Source organism: Coregonus clupeaformis, chromosome 10 (assembly GCF_020615455.1).
Source record: "Coregonus clupeaformis isolate EN_2021a chromosome 10, ASM2061545v1, whole genome shotgun sequence".
NCBI classification, from domain to species: domain Eukaryota; kingdom Metazoa; phylum Chordata; class Actinopteri; order Salmoniformes; family Salmonidae; genus Coregonus; species Coregonus clupeaformis.
In genome coordinates this window covers 16,169,797-16,195,983 of record NC_059201.1, presented here as the reverse complement: position 1 = coordinate 16,195,983, position 26,187 = coordinate 16,169,797, and the positions used below count along the sequence as shown (strand labels likewise).

The 26,187-nt window shown below is 42.1% G+C and overlaps 1 protein-coding gene across 2 annotated transcripts in view; it reads left to right on the top strand.

Annotated features, from left to right (window-relative positions):
• The window catches only part of LOC121575219 (metabotropic glutamate receptor 2), a 63,109-nt gene that overhangs the window by 15,859 nt on the left and 21,063 nt on the right, over positions 1–26,187 (top strand). For both annotated transcript variants that reach the window (XM_041888181.1, XM_041888180.1), the window contains one exon: positions 21,201–22,041. In XM_041888181.1, coding sequence (XP_041744115.1) covers positions 21,201–22,041 — 841 coding nt within the window. The remainder of the gene's footprint in view (positions 1–21,200; positions 22,042–26,187) is intronic.

Below are 26,187 nucleotides of genomic sequence, written 5' to 3'. Positions count from 1 at the left end.
AGCACACTGTAATACTTTTCTGTAATTTCAACAGTAAAACACTGTAGAATGAACAGTAAAATAGCGTAAATGGTGCATTGTGGGAAAATGTTTTAAGGCATGCATTGTAAGAGGCTATTTTGTTGCACCAGTGAGTGAGAATGCTGTACCGCACAGAATACATTAATATACTGTATTTTAGGAATTCTACAAACCTTGTCCTGAATTGCTGCCAGTAATTTACTGTAATTCAGAATACAGTACCATACCGCATTTTTGGAGCACCAAAATCTTTTGGAACACTAGTGAGTGCCTGGTAGTGCTGAGCGATTAACTGAAATTTCAGTTATTTTCAGTTTTTTAAAACATCTAATTGACCGTCGGTTCAATTATTTGAATTCCATTTTGTTCAGTTTTTTTCTGTGAGCTCAATGTACACATTACACTGTTTCTCTAGCGATAAATCAGATCAAGCCCATACTGCGCGATGTAGTAGGGAGTTGTAGTTTCCAACAGGCCAATATTCTACATAATTTAGTGCAGAAAACCTGGTAATTAACTACAATGACCATGATCCATTGTGTGCCTAATTGTCCGGTCTGTGTTTCTTTTACACCTGCTACGTAAAAAAGAAACAGAAGAATATGCGAGAGGGATAGAGAGCAGTTGCTTCGTGAGGTACCTCTACCTGAAAATATATGATCTAAGTGATTGATAGTTGGTATTCAGCAGTCATAAATGCCTTATTTACTTTGAAGCACTACCAAAATAGTGATTTTGTCAGACAGCATAGGCAGCAGCTCTATAGAGATGAGATAATGACTTGGAATGAAATAATAAAGTAATCAAATAAAACAAATGTAATACACACAACAACTGAAATATTTTATTAAAGTAAAGTAATGTGAATAAATGATGGTTAATAAGTGATGAGGTAATGGACAGTCACTACGATCATGGGACTTGTATTAATTGTTCTATTCTGTGTTGTTACAACATTCAATTCATGTTTAAAAAAATAATTTCCTCATCTGCTTGCAAGAAAGGCACAGTAGCAGGCCAGTCTGGCTGTATTTTTATTTGATATTTTACTTAGATGCGCTGTCTGTTACGGATCATCATTCATGTGGCCACAGCTCCCGGCAGGCCCAGTCATTCAGGAAAGCTTAACGTGCGCTCTACCTCCTCTCCAATCCGAGTGGCTATTCCTCGCACACCTAGAATCTAACACTTCAATATAGCCTAAATATCTGTCATTTAACTTTTTAAATGTATTCCCTTTTATATGTGGCATAAACACAACCAGTCCTGTCGGCCTGCACACGTTTGTCCAAAACATAATTCCAGCATCCTCAAAATGGCTTGACATTAACCAGGTTTCCATCCAATCTTTTTAATGCGAGTAAAGTACGTTGGATGAAAAATGTCACGACATCATGGGAAAGCATGCAGTTTATTAGGTGCTAGATTAAATAATGATGAACTTCACAGGGTGGTGAAAATGCACGGTGTTGAGCTTGATGCTACTTTCAATGAATATTGAGGGTCTTATTCTGGTGATATGATGATCGATGCTTGGCTGCCGTTTGCCAAATAGGATCTCGCACTTTTGTCCATAATAATATCATCATGTAGGCTATACCCACACTGTTTCTGCAAGCTGTTGGCTAGAGAGCACGTGTCAATACCAGAGTGGGCACATTCACTATACCTATTTAACTTGTATTTATTATTCAGTACAAGTTATTTTTATGTGCACTACATATTTACGCACAGACTTTTATCCTCAACAAGTCAATTTGATGGAAACACAACTTTGATGGGAAAAGTTGCAGATTGTTTTAATGCAGATTTTAGAATATTTTGCATGAAAATCTTTCGCCAAATTGGATGGAAACCTAGCTACAGACATCATAAAGACTCTGGCAGGTGCGCTAGTGCATTGTCACTTTGATTATGCCTGCACATAATGGTTTACCAGCAGCCCCAAACATTTAAGAATAAGCCACAGACCAGTCAAAACAAGCTTTTAAGAATTTTACTAAATAAACTCGCCCCTCTAACTCATCTGGAGGTCAAGCATTTTAAACAGCTAGGCTGGCTATCTCTGGAAAAAATGGTAGTATTAATTCAACTTTTTCTGGTCCACAGAATTACACTATATATACAAAAGTATGTGGACACCCCTTCAAATTAGTGGATTTGGCTATTTCAGCCACACCCATTGCTGACACGTGTATAAAATCGAGCACACACCATGAAATCTCCATAGACAAACATTGGCAGTAGAATGGCCTTACTTAAGAGCTCAGTGACTTTCAACATGGCATCGTCATAGGATGCCACCTTTCCAACAAGTCAGTTCGTCAAATTTGTGCCCTGCTAGAGCTGCCCCGGTCAACTGTAAGTGCTGTTATTGTGAAGTGTAAACGTCTAGGAGCAACAACGGCTCAGCCGCGAAGTGGTAGCCTACACAAGCTCACAGAATGGGATCGCCGAGTGCTGAAGTGCGTAGCGTTTAAAAATCGTCTTATCTCGGTTGCAACACTCACTACCGAGTTCCAAACTGCCTCTGGAAGCAACGTCAGCACAAGAGCTGTTCGTCGGGAGCTCACAAGCCTAAGATCACCATGCGCAATGCCAAGCGTCGGCTGGATTGGTACCATTGGACTCTGAAGCAGTGGAAACGCGTTCTCTGGAGTGATGAATCACGCATCACCATCTGGCAGTCCGACGGAAGAATCTGGGTTTGGCAGCTGCCAGGAGAACGCTACCTGCTCCAATGCATAGTGCCAACTGTAAAGTTTGTTGGAGGCGGAATAATGGTCTGGGGCTGTTTTTCAAGGTTCGGGCTCCTTAGTTTCAGTGAAGGGGAATCTTAATGCTACAGCATACAATTACATTCTAGACCAGGGCTGCCCAACCCTCTTCCTGGAGATCTACTGTCCTGTAGGTTTTCAGTCCAACCCTAATTTAGCGCATCTGATTCAGCTAGTTAAGGTCTTGTTGAGCAGCTAATAAGTAGAATCAGGTGTGTTAAATTAGGGTTGGACTGAAAACCCACAGGACGGTAGATCTCCAGGAAGTGGGTTGGGCAGCCCTGTTCTAGACGATTCTGTGCTTATAACTTTGTGGCAACAGTTTGGGGAAGGCCATTTCCTGTTTCAGCATGACAATGCCCTCGTGCACAAAGCGAGGTCCATACAGAAATGGTTTCTTGAGATCGGTGTGGAAGAAATTGACTGGCCTACACAGAGCCCTGACCTCAACCCCATCGAACACCTTTGAGATGAGTTGGAACGCAGACTGCGAGCCAGGCCTAATCGTTCAACATCATTGCCCCACCTCACTAAATGCAAACCATGATATTGAAGTGCCCGAAGTCGGTATGCTTTGTTTATTGGTTGTGTGGTGCATTGGCACAGAAACCTGTTGGAGGGAAATTCGTTGCATATATTTTATATAATTATAAATATGGCATAAACATTTAGAAAATCTGATTTCCACCTAGCTGATCATTGTCTGCAGCTGGCTCTGATCATAGTGTAGGCCTAATGAAACAGGCAGGGAGAGTGAGCTGATTCATGGTGGCCTGTAGTCCTGCGTGCATCGACTGTGCCACATTAAAAAATATTATGACACCTTGAGTTGGACCAGTAACATTCAATGGTTAAAATCAGGGGCGCAACTTTCACATTCTGAAATTGCATTTTTGTCCCCCCCAGTTTCATCATTTGAATGTCATACAAAACGAGGCGATGGTGTGCTTTAGGACCATGCGGTCGCCTCCGAGCGGTCGGGTAGGCTGTTTGGAGTGTTTATCCAACTGGATAAAAAATATATATATAATTTAAAAATAATATGTCCCCCCCACTTCTAAAACCAAAGATGCACTCTTGGTTAAAATGTGTTTGAACTTCACAAACGTTTAACAAATTTAGTCTACATTTATAAATGTATATTTGAATTACATTAGAGATCATTGATGGAAGTTCATGGATGAACTTTGGCCTGTTAAGAAAATGCGGCTTCTTTATTAAGGTGTGAAATAGACGTCAAATACCAGAATATCTCATTAAAGAAAGGATTCCTGCACATCTACATATCTTAGTGATAAACCCACATGTTGCTCTCTTCAAAATGTCCCCTATATATTCAGCACTACAAAGGCATGTCTGTGCTGCCTTCACAGACATCGACATTTCAGTGAGTAGTTGAGGGAGCATTCACACTATTTCTCATCAGCCATGCCGGTGCTGTGTGTTAATTAGTGATGCACTATATTCCACAATTACAGCGAGGAACATCTAATTAATGCATCGCAGGGTCTCCAGCAGCGTTACCCCCGACAACAGTCCTGTTAAACGTGATTCACTGACACTGCTATGAAACCGTCCCTAATGGTAACCAAGCTATAAACACCTGGGCGCATCAGCTGCATAGCAACATATCTGAGACTATGTCAGAAGCTCAAATATTCAGTCAACACTCAGACACACAGAAAGAAGGTTCTGGAACCTGTGTGGGGAAATCTCCATGATGGTTTATTAAACAGACATTGTAGTATAGACTAGAATAAGTATTGATTATTCCTAACAGTGTAGAAAGATAGTGTCTGGATGTAAAAACAAAGGCCCTTCTTTCCGTGCTCTTTGCGAGAGAGGCTGCACTTTTTAGTTCCTGCTGCGTCTGCCAGAATCCTCCTGTTATTTAAAGAGGAATGTTTAGCACATTCTCCAGATGCAGCGCTGAGACTCAATAATTAATGAGACAGGGTGCCATTTAGAGATGGATGAGGTAACAACATCTGATAGGAGAAGAGCCACATACTTACACACATGCAGGCAAGTACACACACATGTATGCACGCACGAATGCATGCACACAGTGATTTCAAGGCCACAGACAAAGGCCAGTCTGAGCCCCCCCCTCTCCCTGCCCCTCCTAAAACATTTTAATGGGATTTATAGTAAAGACGTGTACCTGTATACTGAACATGTGAAAAAATATAAAATATGAACGCAACATGCAAAAATTTCAAAGACTTTACTGAGTTACATTTCATGACATAAATTGACTAGGCCCTAATCTATGGATTTCACATGACTGGGAATACAGATATGCATCTGTTGGTCACAGATGCCTTTAAAAAAAAGGTAGGGGCGTGGATCAGAAAACCAGTCAGTATGTTGTGTGACCACCATTTGCCTCATGCAGCGCGACACATCTCCTTCGCATAGATTTGATTAGGCTGTTGATTGTGAATGTTGTCCCACTCCTCTTCAATAGCTGTTGCTGGATATTAGTGGGAACTGCAACAGATCCTTGCGACATGGGGCCGTGCATTATCATGCTGAAACATGAGGTGATGTCAGCAGATGAATGGCACGACAATAGGCCTCAGGATCTCATCACGGTGTCTCTGTGCATTCAAATTGCCATTGATAAAATGCAATTGTGTTCGTTGTCCGTAGCTTGTGCCTGCCCATACCATAACCCCACCGCTACCATGGGGCACTCTGTTCACAATGTTGACATCAGCAAACCGCTCGCGCACACAACGCCATACACGTGGTCTGAGGTCGTGAGGCCGGTTGTACGTACTGCCAAATTCTCTAAAACGATGTTGGAGGCGGCTTATGGTAGAGAAATGAACATTCAGCTCTCTTGCAACAGCTTTGATGGACATTCCTGCAGTCAGCATGCCACATGCACGCTCCCTCAAAACTTGAGACATCTGTGGCATTGTGTTGTGTGACTAAACTGCACATTTTAGTGGCCTTTTATTGTCTCCAGCACAAGGTGCACCTGTGTATTGATCATGCTGTTTAACCATATTATTGATATGCCACAGATAGATTATCTTGGCAAAGGAGAAATGCTCACTAACAGTGATTTGAACAAATTTGTGCACAATATTTGTGAGATTTTGGGGATCTTTTATTTCAGCTCATGAAACATGGGACCAACACTTTACATGTTGCGTTTATATTTTTGTTCAGTATAATTAAACTGTATAAATGTATTATCTTTTAATGTGCCATGAACACAACTAGGGCTGTGGCTGTCACAAAATTTTGTCAGCCGGTGATTGTCAAGCAAATAACTGTAGGTCTCACGGTAATTGACTGTTAATTAACAAACACATTTAGTATCTCCTGGCTTCCACACATAGCCTACAAGCCACTGATGCAGACCTTTGGAACATCTACATTTTTAAAAATCTAAGAAATTCATGTAATATAACCTACACCTTCACAATAAATCCATTATTTATTTTAGACAGGTTTAAAGAAGCATGATATGAAGAAATTGTAGTCTATTTCAGAAGAACAGAATAGCATACTGTGAGTTGTCCTGATCTGGCTATGCCAAATGGCTGTGGGCTACAGTTATCACGTTTCAGGAGAAGACCCAGATGCAGACAGTGTCGAAGTAACAAAAGTTTATTACAAAAACAGGGGGCAGGCAAACGACAGGTCAAGGGCAGGCAGAGGTCAGTCATCCAGATCAGAGTCCAAAAGGTACAGAACGGCAGGCAGTCTCAGGTTCAGGGCAGGCAGAGGTCAATAATCCAGGGTGGTGTGACAAGGTACAGAACGGCAGGCAGTCTCAGTGTCAGGGTCAGGGCAGGCAGAATGGTCAAAACTAGAAAACAGGATCTTGAGAACGACAGGAGCAAGGGGGAAAACAGCTGGTAGGCTTGACGAAACAAAACGAACTGGCAACAGACAAACAGGGAACCCAGGTATAAATACACTGAGGATAATAGGGAAGATGGGCGACACCTGGAGGGGGGTGGAGACAATCACAAGACAGGTGAAACAGATCAGGGTGTGACAACACTAGCTCATTTAGCAGACAAGATTTGCTTAGAATTCTGTGGCATTATTTTATAGTATGAAGAATACAACTGAACAAAGCTGAATAAAATAGAAAGGATATTTTCTCCAAACGATTTGAGGGAGTACGCACATGCAGCTATTCTGTGTTGAGCGGTTAACAAAGAAATAGGTACTCCTATATGCTTAATTTAGAGTTATTCATGTAACTTTAGTTGTTCTACAAACGTTGGGCTATATGTTTTGATTTTTAATACATTGTAAAGCTGCATGATGCTACTCTAATGATGATTTGAAAAACGTTGCTTGAAAGGCATGAGCTCTGCTTTGTTTTTTGCGCAGGCTGTACAGACTTCATCAGTCTCTCATTCACAATTTGACAAGCACTTGCTAATGCCTCGACTTTCCCGGCGGTGTGGCCGTAATGCCCCCTAAAAAAATCCATGCCTTTTGCGGCCAATGGCCGTTGTGCCCTTGGCCCGGAGTGCTGCGTTGTGCCCTTCTCCCTGAGTGCTGCCTGTCCCGAAGTGCCTCTCACTCACACGGCTCTCCATCACCTAATCGGGTATTTCTCACAGGCTACAATTGAAGAGAGACACATCGGGGACGCAACTGCGCACGTTCTTATCCAATTCCGAGTTGCATATTGAAGATACTGGAAGAAATGTCCACATTTACTTTTCGTCAGCCAACAAGATGAGTAGGCCTAACGAACAGCAAAAGCACTAGCCTATGTCAATCTACTATCCCCCATAGTACAAAAGTTGACCTATTCTATTCTGTGCGAGAAACAAATATTCCAAACATAGTCCGGGACAGTTGTGGGATGCGATAGATCCCAAATTAATACAACCACTAGCATCAGCTTAAAATGTCTTTTTCTTCACATTATAAGCGCTGAAATGCGCACACGGCAGTAGGCTATAAGTGTGAATGTTCCATTAGCAGGAAAACACCATCATCAAAAGTGACCGCAAATGTGATTATGCATGTAATGATTTTATTATTAAGGAGCATTTTTATGGTGAAAATTATCTTCCCCAAACTTTTAACTCACGCGCTGCTTTATGCCATTTAGGCTCTACACCCATTGTAAAGCGGATTAATGTGCTTAATTTTAAGAAGTTATTTGGCCACTTTAGTTGTGATACAAACCTTATCAAAACATATAGGCCTATGGGCTAGGCTACATGATTCGAAAAATTCGCTAAAAAAAGGCATTGTTTCTTGCCTTAAGCTGGGCATCATTTACAAGTGATAATATATAATTCACAAGTGATAGGCTAATATTGTCACTCATCAGACTATTCTTGATTTAATCGTGTCTTTACATAGACTAAATGTGTGAAATATGTTTTGATTTAGAATGAACCATTATCATGCACTTAGCGAATGGAGGATGCTTTTCCCGTGGTTCATTTCTATACCAGCCCAGTAGGCTATACTTCTGTTATAAAGATAAGCAATGTGCTTAATATTAGGAAAGTTGAGAAATAAATATAGTAGGACTAGCCTATAGAAAGCTGATGGGTTCCTCCTCTTTTTAATAGAGGCCATAAAATCGAATCAAATTTTATTTGCCACATGCGCTGAACACAACAGGTGTAGACCTTACAGTGAAATGCTTACTTACAAGCCCTTAACCAACAATGCAGTTTTAAGAAAAATAAGTGTTAAGTAAAAAATAGATCAGTAAAGAATTTAAAGAATAAAAAATAAAATAACAGTAGGGAGGCTATATACAGGTGGTACCGGTACAGAGTCAATGTGCAGGGGCACAGGTTAGTTGAGGTAATTCAGGTAATATGTACATGTGGGTATAGTTAAAGTGACTATGCATAGATAATAAACAGAGACTAGCAGCAGTGTAAAAGAGGGGGTGGGGGGACAATGCAAATAGTCCGGGTAGCCATGATTAGCTGTTCGGGAGTCTTATGGCTTGGGGGTAGAAGCTGTTAAGAAGCCTTTTGGACCTAGACTTGGCGCTCCGGTAGCGCTTGGCGTGCAGTATCAGAGAGAACAGTCTATGACTAGGATGGCTGGAGTCTTTGACAATTTTTAGAGCCTTCCTCTGACACCACCTGGTATAGAGGTCCTGGATGGCAGGAAGCTTGGCCCCAGTGATGTACAGGGCCGTACACACTACCCTCTGTAATGTCTTGCGGTCGGAGGCCGAGCAGTTGCCATACCAGGCGGTAATGCAACCAGTCAGGAGGCTCTCGATGGTGCAGCTGTATAACTTTTTGAGGATCTGAGGACCCATGTCTTTTCAGTCTCCTGAGGTGTAATAGGCGTTGTCGTGCCCTCTTCACGACTGTCTTGGTGTGTTTGGACCATGATAGTTGGTTGGTGATGTGGACACCAAGGAACTTAAAGCTCTCAACCTGTTCCACTACAGCCCCGTCGATGAGAATGGGGGCGTGCTCAGTCCTCTTTCTTTCCCTTGTAGTCCACAATCATCTCCTTTGTCTTGTGCACGTTGAGGGAGAGGTTGTTATACTGGCACCTCACGGCCAGGTCTCTAACCTCCTCCCTATAGGCTGTCTCATCGTTGTCGGTGATCAGGCCTACCACTGTTGTGTCGTCGGCAAACTTAATGATGGTGTTGGAGTCGTGCCTGGCCATGCAGTCATGGGTGAACAGGGAGTACAGGAGGGGACTGAGCATCACTCTGTTTTCTTGCGCAATTGCATAGACTATAGAAATGTTGCGCAACGTGAGCTCATGGGCTCTCATGAAGTGTTTGATTAGATTTTCGATGACATTTGCATTGATGTCATAGTGATTAGAGGGACAATAGAGTGCTGAGTACCAGGCAGTTAGCAAGTTTGGTAGGCTACTAATGACCATCAGCAGCATCAGAGCTTGGAGAAGCCTAATTACCGTGACTAAACGGTTACGTGGAATTTGACTGCCTTCATGACTTGTGTATTTAATCAAACATTGAATTTGGCCTTACTGCTATTAGCCCATATAAACACTTTGAATGAGAGATATAAGAATGCTCCGGAAAAAGTTATTTTTAACCGTGGAATTATCCATATACCTTTTACATTGAAATGCCGTATTCACGTCCATTCATTTTTCGACCCGGTACCAGCTTACCTTCAGACGAGTCCTGTGACACTTGTGGGGGTCGTAGAGCAAAACGGATCGTGTTTGTGAGAGTCTAATCTTTCAATAGAGGGGTCATATTAGTGTGTAGCCCAAACCGCTCGAACGCTACAGACGTTTTCGTGAGAAGACCGATTCCACCTTCTCCTGGTCTTACCAACACCGCTGTAGCTTAGTAGACGCAGCGCATGCAAAACCCCCCAAATATCTCTAGCTTAAACAGACAGATTTTAAATGGGGAGGAAATGTCTCGAGCTGTGAAATTCTTTCAACATTATTTTTAAAGAAATGACCAGCTCATGAGGCCCCTTGATTATGTGAGGCCTGAGGCAATTGCCTCTTTTGCCTAATGATAAACACACATGCGCACGCACACACACATTCATATGGAAACATTGGTTGACATTTACTAGACTATAATAATTATCCTAATGTATACTATAATAATGAGGTTCTGGGCTGTGCTAACAGAGAGCTCTAACATCTCATTCTTATCTTAAAGACAATGGCTATTTTAAGTCCTCAGCGGTTTTCATCTGGTTCTAGACAGTTCCAATCTCTGGGAGCACACATGACTCACCCAGTGGATTTTACATGGATGCACACATGATCGAATTCATGCCAGAAAGTACAATAATGGTGAAATGTATCAGTAAAGCAATGCAGTGGAAATGCATAATTCATAGGGAAAAAGTAAGGAACATGCTCCCCCCCAAAAATAAATAATTCACTCGTGATTTGATTATTCAGTGGCTCGGCAGAGCTCACTATTCATGCAATCTCACAATCCAGATCATCCTCTGCACCACTGAATGAGTGTGTCCCCTGTCCACCTTGCATGTAAATTAACGTCTTTAAATCCTGTGCGGCAACATTTTAGCCCACCCCAGTTTGCTTAGCCACACTATCTTGATGAGTGAGAAAATGGGGGAGAGAAGTCAATCTCAGTTGGAAGGATGAAGGACCTCCTGAACACTTGGATCTGACACGCGTGATGTCATGACCATTTTGTACAATGCTCCATCTGAGACAGACAGGATGGGAATGGGTTGTGTGATGAAGATGGATGAGAGCTGAGTGAGAGAGTTGCAAGGGCTTCAGAAGACAAAACTGCCAAGATGAAGTGCCAACACAATTTAAGATATGCATGCAATCTTATACATTAATTCCTTCCTTCCTTTTCTGAATGACAGCAGCAGTGTGTGTTGTCTGCTGTGGTGACTGTGGGGTCCCCGGCAGAGCATATTTAAGTGACCCATTCAGAGGAGGCTGGTGGAGGAGTTATAGGAGGACAGGCTAATTGTAATGGCTGGAATAAAATACATGTGGTTTCCATATGATTGATACCGTTCCATTAATTCCAATCCAGCCATTACAATGAGCCCATCCTCCTATAGCTCCTCCCACTAGCCTCCTCTGGACCCATATCACTTGGCAAGGTGAGAGGGCAGCTCTGATGAGAGAGATCCAGTCCTCTATTGTCTAACGGGGTCACATTTCCACCTGGTTGCCAAGCAACTAAACTCTTGAGAAGTGAACTGCTATTGATTCTAAGTATGGAATCTCGTACTATAGTCTGCTATCCACATCTGGGGAAGGAGATAGTTCAACAACACACAATATATTAGATACTCTTTGAACATCCCCTTCCTCAGTATTAAGTGTGGGGGTTGTGTGTGTGTGTGTGTGTGTGTGTGTGTTTGGCAGTGCACGCAGATGCGTCATGCCCATAAGGGGCACAGGGGCACATGCCCCTGTAGAAAAACATACAAAATAAATAAATAATAATTATAATTATATATACACTACCGGTCAAAAGTTTTAGAACACCTACTCATTCAAGGGTTTTTCTTTATTTTTTTACTATTTTCTACATTGTAGAATAATAGTGAAGACATCAAAACTATTAAATAACACATATGTAATCATGTAGTAACCAAAAAAGTGTTAAACAAATCTAAATATATTTGAGATTCTTCAAATAGCCACCCTTTGCCTTGATGACAGCTTTGCGCACTCTTGGCATTTTCTCAACCAGCTTAAATATGCAGAAAAATTGACATTTTTTTACATAGAATTAAGTATAATGATTATGGCTCTAGATTGCAGGAAAAAGCTGGTTCAGGTGTTTGAAAAATGCTAAGTTCTCCAATAATGGACGGGGGGCCTAGTCCCCCTATGGACTATCCCCCAGCCATCCTCACATACTTTGTGCCCCCTCAGATTTTTGGGGTGCATGACGCCCCTGAGGGCTCATGTATGTTTGAGAGTGTATGAGTGTGCAGCTGTGTGCATGTGTGACTGGCACGGTGGGAATACTGTATTATTGCTGCAGAAGCACACTGAGACAGCCTTATAGGAAGAGCAGATGGGCATTTCCATGAGGCTGTGCTGCTGTGGCCTGAGGCTAGGTCTCTCTCTCTCTCTCTCTCCACTATAGATACAAAAGCATGTGGACACCCCTTCAAATGACCGGATTTGGCTATTTCAGTCACACCTGTTGCTGACAGGTGTATAAAATCGAGCAAACAGCCATGCAATCTCCATAGACAAACATTGGCAGCAGAATGGCCTTACTAAAGAGCTCAGTAACTTTCAACATGGCACTGTCATAGGATGCCACCTTTCCAACAAGTCAGTTCGTCAAATGTCTGCCCGGTCAACTGTAAGTGCTGTTATTGTGAAGTGGAAACGTCTAGGAGCAACAATGTCTCAGCCGCGAAGTGGTAGACCACACAAGCTCACAGAATGGGACATCCGAGTGCTGAAGCACGTAGCGCGTAAAAATCGTCTGTCATCGGTTGCAACACTCACTAATGAGTTCAAAACTGCCTCTGGAACCAACGTCAGCACAATAACTGTTTGTCAGGAGCTTCATGAAATGGGTTTCCATGGCCGAGTAGCCGCACGCAAGCCTAAGATCACCATGCTCAATGTCAAGCGTCGGCTGGAGTGGTGTAAAGCTCACAGCCATTGGACTCTGGAGCAGTGGAAACGCGTTCTCTGGAGTGACAAATCACACTTGACCATCTGGAAGTCAGACAGACGAATCTGGGTTTGGCGGATGTCAGGAGAACGCTACCTGCCCGAATGCATAGTGTCAACTATAAAGTTTGGTGGAGGAGAAATAATTGTCTGGGACAGTTTTTCATGGTTCGGGCTAGGCCCCTTAGTTCCAGTGAAGGGAAATCTTAACTCTACAGCATACAATGACATTCTAGAAGATTCTGTGCTTCCAACTTTGTGGCAACAGTTTGGGGAAAGCCCTTTCCTGTTTCAGCATGACAATGCCCCCGTGCACAAAGAGAGGTCCATTCAGAAATGGTTTGTCGAGATCGGTGTGGAAGAACTTGACTGGCTGCACAGAGCCCTGACCTCAACCCCATTGAACACCTTTGGGATGAATTGGAACGCCGACTGCGAGCCAGGCCTAAGCGCCCAACATCAGTGCCCAACCTCACTAATGCTCATGGCTGAATGGAAGCAAGTCCCCGCAGCAATGTTCCAACATCTAGTGGAAAGCCTTCCCAGAAGAGTGGAGGCTGTTATAGCGGCAAAGGGGGGACCAACTCCATATCAATGCCCATGATTTTGGAATGAGATGTTCGACGAGCAGGTGTCCACATACTTTTGGTCATGTAGTGTCTCTCTCTTCTCTCTCTCTGTTCCTCCAGTCCCTGGATGTCCTTTATTACTTAATAGCACCAGCACGTCTAGCACATATCCAGACCCAGGAAGTGCACAATGGGCATGAATCACACAGTGGAGATTTTCTGGCGATCGTAATACTCTTCACAGAGTGCCGAGGTGAAGAATGTTGCTTCCTCCAGGAGTATTTATGAGCCTGTAAAACACACCCATGCATCAATCTAAGTAACATAATAAAAAAATCCCCATCAAATTCTGTCAGTTTAAGCTAGAGATCTCTGTTTCTCAATCCACCGCATCCGCCTATGTCAGCCTTCCACATCTGTGGTGGAAGGTGGCCGAGCTACAGTGGTGTTTGTCAGACCATGAGACATCCTGAAAATTGGTCTTCTCAGAAAACGTCTGTAGCGTGTCGAACTATGGTTTTCTCCGTTTTGCTCTACAATCCCCACAAGTGTCAAGGGACTCCTCTGAAGTCGTTACCACTCTCTGTGCCAAGTTCTGTCTGTAGCGTCCGAACCGTTTGGGCTACAAACTAATATGACCCCACTGTGGAAAGTGGAACATGATGGTGTTCTCCGTTTTGCTCTACGACACCCACAAGTGTCACGGGACTCATCTAACATTAACCCGTACAAATGAATGGAAGTATGGAGGTAGTTTTGTGCCAACAAAAATAAGGGGTTAAATATGTGTCAAATAATATTCATCAAACTTTCTTATATCGTCTGTATCTAGGACAGACACTTCAAAACATTATTCCTTATGATTTATTTTTTGACTGTCTTTTTTGCCATTTATGAATGTGTTATTCAATGTGTTTCTATGGGCTATAGTAGTAAAGGCCAAATTCAATATTTTATCAAATATGTTTTTTTATATAATTTTTTTTATACCTGAAGGAGTCCTAAAATTCTAAATCAAATGGCTAAATGATCCATGGTATGACCATCTTAAAACAATTCCATATGTTAGCTTAGTAGAACCCCTTCTCCCCAACGGCTTAGACTTTTAGAGGTTTAATATTGGGTTGAATCTCATTCAAATGGCTTTCCTCCTCTGACTGCATCTAAACATGTCATCATCTGCAGTATCAATCATTTCATGAGAATTTCAGAGTAGTGATGCACTGACTGCTGCTGTTGATCCTTCTCGCTCATTAACTTGTAGAAACCAGTTTGAAAATTATTTCCATAAACCATTAATCAATGGAATTGATCGAATGGAATAGAGTTACATGCTTGCAGGCATTAAATAAAATCAGATACTTCACACGGTATCATCAAATACATTTTGATCATACTGTATAATCATTCTTACTGTAAATTTTCACTAAAGAATCTGAGCACCTCTTTAGGAAATCTGACTCTTCCCTCTAATATTGCACTGGGGAAATTGCACATTTTACATTTACTTTTTAGTCATTTAGCAGACGCTCTTATCCAGAGTGACTTACATGAGCAATTAGGGTTAAGTGCCTTGCTTAAGGGCATATCGACAGATTTTTCACCTAGTCGGCTCGGGGATTAGAACCAGCAACCTTTCGGTTACTGGCACAACGCTCTTACCCACTAAGCTACCTGCACAGCAACATCAGGTTTATATTTTCCGAAACCCACCAACTGTGAACTCAATAATTATTTTCTCTGCATGGGGAGAAAACACTGAAGTAATTTAGCTACTAAAGTCCAAACTAGCCATAGATTTACATCTTCTGCACCAACATAATCAATACACTACTGCTGTACCACTATTACGACATAACATTTCACCACTCCGGAGCCTTCTATTATTAATGCAATAAAGAGTGCTGCACCACTCTAGTCTCTATTAGCTTTAGCATTATTTCCAGTACTACAACTCCTGTACTTTTACTCTGTTTCTGTGTCATGTTACTGTGTTTTGATACTGAGCGTGGACATTGTGCTTGGCTGTGTTTTTGTCTTTCGGCACTCTGTTCTTCCACTGTGCTGGGTTTCTTTCGGTGTGAAGAATACATGAGAGCTGAAAAGCCTGTCAGAGTGCTGTTTGCTACGGTCATGTCTCTGTCTGATATCCCTCTTTCCACACTCAGGCTGTGTGCTCCAGAGAGAACCTCTTTCCAAGTAATCTGCTCTATAGCAGACTCTTCCTATACAAATCCTCTCCTTGCCTGCTCCCTCATTTTCTTAATTAAATACAGAGCTCTCTCACTGAGGAGGAGTCTCCGCGTGTCGCGAATAGTATGACCTGCATGTCTAATATGTTTAAGTCAGCTAGGCTGCAGTACAAAGTGAATATGGAACTAGAAGTTAATCGACAATAGTGATTCAAGGAAGATACAGTGTGGAAGATTTTTCTTTCTCAATACATAGGAGTATTCTGCTTGAAGTCTAATTGATTTATTGTCTACCAGACTGACAGATCAGTCATTTACCCAAAAGTTAAGAGTTGCCTTTGAGCAAATAAATCAAAATGCTCGAGGTGTGAGGGATGGGTGGATCATGTCATTCCCCAAGGCACTGGCAACAATTTGTTATAGGTATCACTCAAATGGGCCTAACAGGATTCACATAATTTTAGTGGTGAGGAAGTCTGACAATGACAAGTAAGTCAGATACATGGTTTTAATCAATGCCCACAACACCACTGTATCCGTGACATGGCCTCTGGGTTACGCTTTATCTCCTCTGGGACTGTGTATGGATTAATAAAAACAAGCATAAGATACATCCTGGGGCATAGGGAAATACACTTAAGATGCTTGATGGAGGAGAAAATCAATCTTGATTGGGAGTTATCTACTAATGTTGATAAATGTATGTTTAGTTGCAGAGTAGACTATTGTATAAATGTGTGTACCATTTTCTTTTGATGCTGAACTCAGGCTTTTCCATTCAAAGTCATAGTAAGCTCAGTGATGTGTCAACTCGTACATGTTGATGTGTGGACATACTTAGGTGACACTTAATGGGTCTGCTACACAAGTCCTATGTCAATAGTATACCATCAAGCTGCCTGTCACAATCAGCTACGGCTCTGCATGAATTCATCAACACTTTGACAGCTGACTCAAAAAATGAAATATTTTACGCCATCCAGCAATTAAATGTTTCTGACCCAATATTATTTTATTTAGAATCATCTCACCCTTATGATTCTAGTGTTTTTGAAAAAGTGAAATCTGTCAAGTCAGTCTGAGGGCTAAGATGTTGTAAACTAGATGCCTTTCCTGAACTTCATTTATAAGACTTGTCAACCAGTAGCAGTGCGTGGGTAAAATCACTGGGGAAGCCAAGCCAGAAAAAAAAGCCATATTACAACCTATGTGTTGTGATAATTGCGTTTGCTCTATAACCTGTTAGTTCATATGCCTTTCGACCATGATATATAGGCCTAAGGCCGAGACAATAAGAAGACACAGTGGCAGAATAAATTCAACCACATCTTGTTTCATCACAAAACCGGAGCACAACCTCTGTCCGGTAAAGTCCACAAAGCATATTGAATGTAACAAACAGTTACATGACCTTCAGCATGGTGAAGCAAGTTAATGTTTCCGACATTTTCGACCACTAAACAACTATTAATTTAGGACCACGGAGAGTTACCGCAAGTCGCAAAGAAAACATTTCAACATAATCAAATCACCTATGCTTAGTCTAATACAGTGACAACTAAAATATATAAAGAACAATTGTCCAATCAACATAAGCTAAATGTGATGTGGCTGTCCATGGTTCTGATTTCTATGTCATACAGTCTATCACTCTGTCATACAGTAAACGCTTTTATTTTTTGTTGTCCTAGGCTACCTGGCTAAAATGCTTGTTTGCTAGCCTAATTTCCTTTCAAGGGCAACGTTAGCTAGTGAACATTAGTCTTCTACATCTAGCTACATATTGAACTTCCATCCTCTCAGGCCAGGGGCACAATGTATGAATTTATGGTTGGATCAGAATCGCCGTTATAATCATTGGCCAGTACGGAAAATTAAGGAAAAGTCCAAATCCCTATATCCATCCATGGCTAATTTAGGAACGGGTCAATTTTAGCTAGCTAGCTAGCCACCGGAGGACAACAACACAACGAGATGCAAAACGAGTTTCTGTCAATGACGTATGCTCTCGATGCGATGTGATTGGAGTGAAGCCAATTTCAAACTGGCTTCCCATGACACTTTTTTTTGGTGCGCCAGGACCATTCACATTTGAGCTCACTCAGTTTAGATCAACGCTGATTGGCTATTATTATTTATATTTTGTTATCAAGGGAGGCCAAATGCTTGCTTCCCTTGCATTCAATGCTACGGGCGGCAACAATGTCATACTCTTTTGGACCTGACAGCATCAGATAGACGGCCTACACATACAGAGGGGCGCTGTTTCGCTCGCTCGGATGCTTTCTCCAGTGAGACACATTCAGCCTCTTGCGAATTGAAGGAAAATTATGAAAACACAGAGAGACGAAAGATACATTATTTTATATGTATTTTTCTTTTTTTCTTGGTCAATTTTTTTGGGAATCCCTTGGCACCCATGAATACAGGCCAGTGCTTGCCAATTATGGTCTCCTGAGTGGCGCAGTGGTCTAAGGCGCCGCATCGCAATGCTAACTGTGCCACTAGAGATCCTGCTTCGAATCCAGGCTCTGTCGCAGCCGGCCGCGACCGGGAGACTCATGGGCGGCGCACAATTGGCCCAGCGTCGTCCAGGGTAGGGGAGGGAATGGCCGGCAGGGATGTAGCTCAGTTGATAGAGCATGGCGTTTGCAACGCCAGGGTTGTGGGTTCGATTCCCACGGGGGGCCAGTATAAAAAAATAATTAACAAAAAACAAAAAAAAACATGTATTCACTAACTGTAAGTCGCTCTGGATAAGAGCGTCTGCTAAATGACTAAAAAAATAAATTAAAAAATAAATTAAAAATAAACAATAAATTAAAAAAATCAATAAAAAAAAAAAAAAAAGGGCTGATTGCAGGGCTGAATGCATCCCAATTAAAATCATTGTTGCATTACAGTTGAGCAAACTACCCACTAGGCACACCCTGGTTGAATCAATGTTGTTTCCACGTCATTTCAATGAAATTACGTTGAACCAACTTGTAATAGACATTGAATTGACGTCTGTGCCCAGTGGGTAAAGGTTGTTGGTAGTGCTAATCTAGGAAGTTCTATTTTTAGATTAAAGTTAGACTTAGATTTTGTACTTTCTGAATCTTGTGTCAGTTGCCACTTAAGTTATTCTCCTAGGAGAAAAAACAGGCTGCTGCTAGCTGTCTGAACATGTGTTTAAAAAGCCAGTCGAGGTGGGTTAGGGAAGGAGAGGTTTTTGGAGAATGTTTCATGGCAATAATAACTAGAGCTCCCAGTCAGGGAATCTCTAGTCAGCCAGGCAGGAAGCCTCCAGGGACACACACTTTTCAAATATTAAACAGACAACTGCTCATATGTTTTTAACTGTTTCTATGGCAACATGCATAAAACGTAATAACCATTTTGAATATGATTTCACTGCCACCTTCTCTTGTATAAAGAACAGGATATTTTAGTTACATTTTACTGTAATAGTGTAGCAATATGTCCTGTGACACATACTGTGACAATACATGTCACCATATATGACATTCTGAGGTTTAGAGTCTAGATGGATGACTAATCTGGACGATCAAGGTGCTGGGTTCAATTCCAGCTGCTTCTGATTTTGCTATCACAGAATGTATTGTATAATATTATCTAATTAATTGTAATAAATATCTCAGTTAGGAAATCACTAACTCTGGCTCATCTGGTATTCATCCCTCTAATCTCAGAGAATAATAAGGGTGGCAGGTACCCTAGCGGTTAAGCGTTGGGCCAGTAACCCAAAGGTTGCTGGGTTGAATCTCAGAGCCGACTAGGTAAAACATATGCCGATGTGCCCTTGAGCAAGGCACTTAACCCTAATTGTTCCTGTAATTCGCTCTGGATAAGAGCGTCTGCAAAATGAGAACGTAAAAAAGATTCCTGTGATTAAGACTCATCCAGGCACATCACAACAGATTTCTCCTGACATCTCCCAATGTTTGGCTTCAGTTACGCTACATTTTCAACTAGCAAATTTTTTTAAATGATCCTTAATTATTATGATATACAGAATGAATTAGATATTTCATAGAGGTCTTGGTCAAATAACCCTGATGTTCTATATATGGCCATGCATACTATTTCAACATAATTTCAGAATACCTACGCATCAATAGTCCCCTGTAGCTCAGTTGGGAGAGCATGGCGCTTGCAACGCCAGGGTTGTGGGTTCGTTTCCCACGGGGAGCCAGTATGAAAATGTATGCACTCACTAACTGTAAGTCGCTCTGGATAAGAGCGTCTGCTAAATAACTTAAATGTAAATCTATTTTCTTATTCTAGACTTGTATATTAAAATTGCACAAATTAAATGTCAAACAAAGTCTTGAATGCCTACGTAATTAATTATGTGCTATCAAATTTCTTTAAAGGAAAGGTTTGCTGGGATTCAAGATGATATACTATGAGAGTGGGGCTGTGAGACACTGAATTAAAAGAGAATACATGTGGTATGGCATCCCCTTAGGCTTCCAGAGAAATACCTCATGGTAAAGTCAGTGAGCAGCTTTTCCTGCACCATGTAATGCCACTGACAAAACCTATTACAGCCAGGGAAAAAAAACGTTTTAGGATTCTTTAATTCTGGGATATTTTCCACCCGCTCTGTGTCTGTCTTTTTCAGTGTATTTCTTTATAGTGAAATGGAATCTATAAAGAATCTATATCTAAATGTAGTTCATATTGTGTGTTTCCATATCAAGCCAATGAATCATCTGATATTGCATGGCTTTATTGGTTGATGTTGTTGACAGTGTGGTAGATCAGATATGACACATCTGGGTAGTAGGCTATGTGGGCATCCCTGGAGCCCGTGGCAACCCCAGGATGTTGTCAGACAATCAGCAGAAAGGAGATTTGAGAAAAACACTGCTGGGACTCAGAGGGAGATGAGAGGCTGCAGATTGGAGTGAGACTGATTGTCCCTGTTGGCCAAACTGCTGGTGAGACTACAGTATTCTGCATCTGATATGGCTCATTTCATCAACTTATGAAATTATGAGTTATAAAGAAATGACCCACAAGCAATATCTATTTTGATTTAATAAAATATCAGAACTCCCAATAATTCATTCAGTGAATTGTATTACATGTATAACAGTTATGGTACTAAACTTTACCAGTACTCTATTATGAGGGTGTAAAGCAGGGATCATCAACTAGATTCAGCCGTGGGCCGATTTTTTTCTTGAGCGGATGGTCGAGGGGCCGGAACATAATTACAAATAATTTGTGGACTGCAAATTGACCTCTGATTTAGTGGTGTTTTTACAGTATTTTATGTCCAACAAAAACAAAAAAGAACAATTTACTTGTTTTGCTCCGAGAACTTGGGGGGCCAAATAAAACCACCCACGGGCCAAATTCGGCCTGTGGGCCACCAGTTGGGGAACCCTGGTGTAAAGTCTAGGTACTGTAAAGACCTACAGTATTGTTCAAATCTTGATCATTCTCTCATGGTACCACTCTCTCTCTCTCTCTCTCTCTCTCTCTCTCTCTCTCTCTCTCTCAAGGTGGCCAACCTCCTTCGTCTTTTCCAGATTCCGCAGATCAGCTACGCCTCCACCAGCGCCAAGCTCAGCGACAAGAGCCGCTACGACTACTTTGCCCGCACGGTGCCCCCTGACTTCTATCAGGCCAAGGCCATGGCAGAGATCCTGCGCTACTTCAATTGGACCTACGTGTCCACCGTGGCATCGGAGGGTGACTACGGCGAGACGGGTATCGATGCCTTCCAGCAGGAGGCCCGCGCCAGCCAGATCTGCATCGCCACCTCAGCCAAGGTCAGCCGCTCGATGAGCCGCTACAGCTACGACCAGGTGATCCGCTCGCTGCAGCAGAAGTCCAACGCCAACGTGGTCATCCTCTTCACGCGCAGCGAGGACGCTCGGGAGCTGCTGGTAGCCGCCAACCGCATGAACGTGTCCTTCATCTGGGTGGCCAGCGATGGCTGGGGGAGACAGGATAGCGTGGTGAGAGGCAGCGAGGCTGTGGCAGACGGGGCCTTCACCATCGAGCTGGCCTCCTACCCCATCCTTCAGTTTGCTGAGTACTTTACAGGACTGAACCCCTACAACAACACACGTAACCCCTGGTTCAGGGAGTTCTGGGAGAATCGTTTCCAGTGTAACCTCCATGACCTGGGCTGTGGGAAGCACTCTCTGCGCGATGGCCTGTTCGAGCCGGAGTCTAAGATCATGTTTGTGGTGAATGCTGTCTATGCCATGGCTCATGCCCTGCACAACATGAGGCAGACACTCTGCCCCAACTCCACCACCAAGGTCTGTGACGCGCTGAAGCCAGGCAACGGCAGGAGGTTCTACAGGGAGTATATTCTCAAGACAAAGTTTGACGGTGAGTTAAGAAGATTGATGTGTATGCCTATGACAAGGCTACATGACTAAACTCTACACAGAGAAATTAGATTTTCTATATCCTAAAAAAATTACTATATCTAGGGCTTTTACAGTGACCATATTACTGCCACACACGAGTCAAATTCCGAGTCAAATTCCATGTGACCGTTGAGTCACGGTAACTGCGATCTAATGCTGCTGATGGTCATTAGTAGCCTACCAAACAGTAGAAGCTGCTGAGGGGAGGATGGCTCATAATAATGCCCGGAACGGTGCAAATGGCATGGCATCAAACACATGGAAACCATGTGTTTGCTATATTTGGTACAATTCCACCGATTCCGCTCCAGCCATTACCACGAGCCTGTCCTCCCCAATTAAGGTGCCACCAACCTCCTGTGAGGCCGGTACTCTGCACTCTATTGTCCCTCGAATCACTCTGACATCAATGCAAATGCAATCAAAAATCAAATCAAAACACTTCATGAGAGCCCTGCCACTCAGAATTTGAGCGGAATAGGATCACCTGTTGCGCAGTGAGAACCAGCTCCTCATAGCTGGTTGATGCATGGAAAGAAATAAGTGTTCCTATAAGCCCATGTTGTACAACATTTATATAGGCTATGCTATTGTGTGAGAAAACAGAGTTTTGATGGCCTCTATTAAAAAGAGGAGGATCCAATCATATTTCTAGGCCTACTATATTTATTTCTCAACATTCCTAAAATTAAGCACATTGCTTTACAACCAGAGTAGCCTACCTGGCTGGCATGAAAATGAACCTTGGGAACAGCGTCCTCCAGTTGCTATTGAAGTGCATACGGATTACGTCTTTTTTTCCCCTGCCCCTGTTCCGACAGGTGCATGATAATGGCCCATTCTAAATCAAAACTAATTTCACACATATATTATTTAGTATATGCAAAAACAATAATTAAATTGAGAATAGTCTGATGGGTGAGAATATTATCACTTGTGAATGATGCCCAGCGTGTGCAGTCTAAAAGGCAAGAAACAGCGTATGCACTTTTTCAAATCAGTCACATGTATCATGTAGCCTAACCCATTGGCCTATATGTTTTGGAGAGCCAATAGCCCATAGGCCTATATGTTTTGGAGAGCCCAGAGCCCATAGGCCTATATGTTTAGGAGAGCCCAGAGCCCATAGCCTACAGAGCCTAGTGAAACGTGTTCTTATAAGCCCAGTCATTGCGCAATTGCGTGTGAAAACAGAGTTTTGACTGGACAATATCCCAGCTTTCTCGTGCAGCTATATTTATTGCTAAATTCTTGAACTAATGATGCACATTAATCTGCTTTACGAATGGTGTAGCCTACCTGGCATATTAAAAACATAACCGCACGTAACCTCCATTCGCTATTCAAGTGCAGGCTACTGATGACGTCTGTTATTTTGTGGGTTATTCTAAATAAAAAAACATTCCACACATATATTAGTAGGCTATACGTACACTACCATTCAAAAGTTTGGGGTCACTTAGACATGTCCTTGTTTTCGAAAGAAAAGCAATTTTTTTGTCCATTAAAATAAGATCAAATTGATCAGAAATACAGTGTAGACATTGTTAATGTTTTAAATGGCTATTGTAGCTGGAAATGGCTGATTTTTAATGGAATATCTACATAGGCGTACAGAGGCCCATTATCAGCAACCATCAGTCCTGTGTTCCAATGGCACGTTGTGTTTGCTAATCCAAGTTTATCATTTTAAAAGGCTAATTGATCATTAGAAAACCCTTTTGAAATTATGTTAGCGCAGCTGAAAACTGTTGTGCTGATTAAAGAAGCAATAAAACTGGCCTTCTTGAGACTAGTTGAGTATCTGGAGCATCAGCAATTGTGGGTTTGATTACAGGCTCAAAATAGCCAGAAACAAATAACTTTCTTCTGAAACTCATCAGTCTATTCGTGTTCTGAGAAGTGAAGGCTATTCCATGCGAGAAATTGCCAAGAAACTGAAGATCTCGTACAACGCTGTGTACTACTTCCTTCACAGAACAGCGCAAACTGGCTCTAACCAGAATAGAAAGAGGAGTGGGAGGCCCCGGTGCACAACTGTGCAAGAGGACAAATACATTAGAGTGTCTGGTTTGAGAAGCAGGCGTCTCACAGGTCCTTAACTGGCAGCTTCATTAAACAGTACCCGCAAAACACCAGTCTCAATGTCAACAGTAAAGAGGCGACTCCGGGATGCTGACCTAGGCAGAGTTGCAAAGAAAAAGCCATATCTCAGACTGGCTAATAAAAATAAAATATTAAGATGGCAAAAGAACACAGACACTGGACAGAGGAAGATTGGAAAAAAGTGTTATGGACAGACAAATTGAAGTTTGAGGTGTTCGGATCACTTTAGAAGAACGTTTGTGAGACGCAGACCAAATGAAAAGATGCTGGAGGAGTGCTTGATGCCATCTGTCAAGCATGGTGGAGGCAATGTGATGGTCTGGGGGTGCTTTCGTGGTGGTAAAGTGGGAGAGTTGTACAGGGTAAAAGGGATCTTGAAGAAGGAAGGCTATCACTCCATTTTGCAATGCCATGCCATACCCTGTGGACGGCGCTTGATTGGAGCCAATTTCCTCCTACAACAGGACAATGACCCAAAGCACAGCTCCAAACTATGCAAGATCTATTTAGGGAAGAAGCAGTCAGCTGGTATTCTGTCTATAATGGAGTGGCCAGCACAGTCACCAGATCTCAACCCTAATGAGCTGTTGTGGGAGCAGCTTGACCGTATGGTACGTAAGAAGTGCCCATCAAGCCAATCCAACTTGTGGGAGGTGCTTCAGGAAGCATGGGGTGAAATCTCTTCAGATTACCTGAACAAATTGACAACTAGAATGCCAAAGGTCTGCAAGGCTGTAATTGCTGCAAATGGAGGATTCTTTGACGAAAGAAAAGTTTGAAGGACACAATTATTATTTCAATTAAAAATCATTATTTCTAACCTTGTCAATGACTACATTTCCTATGCATTTTGCAATATTTCCTATTCAAACTCATTTCATGTATGTTTTCATGGAAAACAAGGAAATTTCTAAGTGACCCCAAACTTTTGAATGGTGGTGTAAATACCAGAGAATAAATTGAGAATATTCTCATGGGTGAGAATATTATCAAGTGCTTGCCAAATTGTGAATGAGAGACTGATGAAGTCTGTGCAGCTTGCCTTTCATGCAACTTTTTTAATTAGAGTTGCATCATGCAGCCTTAGAATATATTAGAAATCAATACACATAGCCTAACTTTTGTATCACAACTAAATCTTCATAAATAACTCTAAATGAAGCATATAGGAGGACCTGTGTCTTTGTTAAACACTCAACACAGAATAGCCGCATGTGCGCACTCCATCGGAAATCGTTTGGAGAAAATATCCTTTCTACGTTATTCAGCTATGTTCAATTGTATTGTTCTTACTATAAAAGAATGCCACAGGAATTATAAGCAATCTCGCCTACTAAATGAACTAGTGTAGCCTACAGCCATATGGCATAGCCAGATCAGGGCCTAACATATGTGTCACGTTGTGTACAGTGAGGGAAAAAAGTATTTGATCCCCTACTGATTTTGTACGTTTGCCCACTGACAAAGAAATGATCAGTCTATAATTTTAATGGTAGGTTTATTTGAACAGTGAGAGACAGAATAACAACAAAAAAATCCAGAAAAACGCATGTCAAAAATGTTATAAATTGATTTGCATTTTAAGGAGGGGAATAAGTATTTGACCCCCTCTCAATCAGAAAGATTTCTGGCTCCCAGGTGTCTTTTAAAAAGGTAACGAGCTGAGATTAGGAGCACACTCTTAAAGGGAGTGCTCCTAAACTCAGCTTGTTACCTGTATAAAAGACACCTGTCCACAGAAGCAATCAATCAATCAGATTCCAAACTCTCCACCATGGCCAAGACCAAAGAGCTCTCCAAGGATGTCAGGGACAAGATTGTAGACCTACACAAGGCTGGAATGGGCTACAAGACCATCGCCAAGCAGCTTGGTGAGAAGGTGACAACAGTTGGTGCAATTATTCGCAAATGGAAGAAACACAAAATAACTGTCAATCTCCCTCGGCCTGGGGCTCCATGCAAGATCTCACCTCGTGGAGTTGCAATGATCATGAGAACG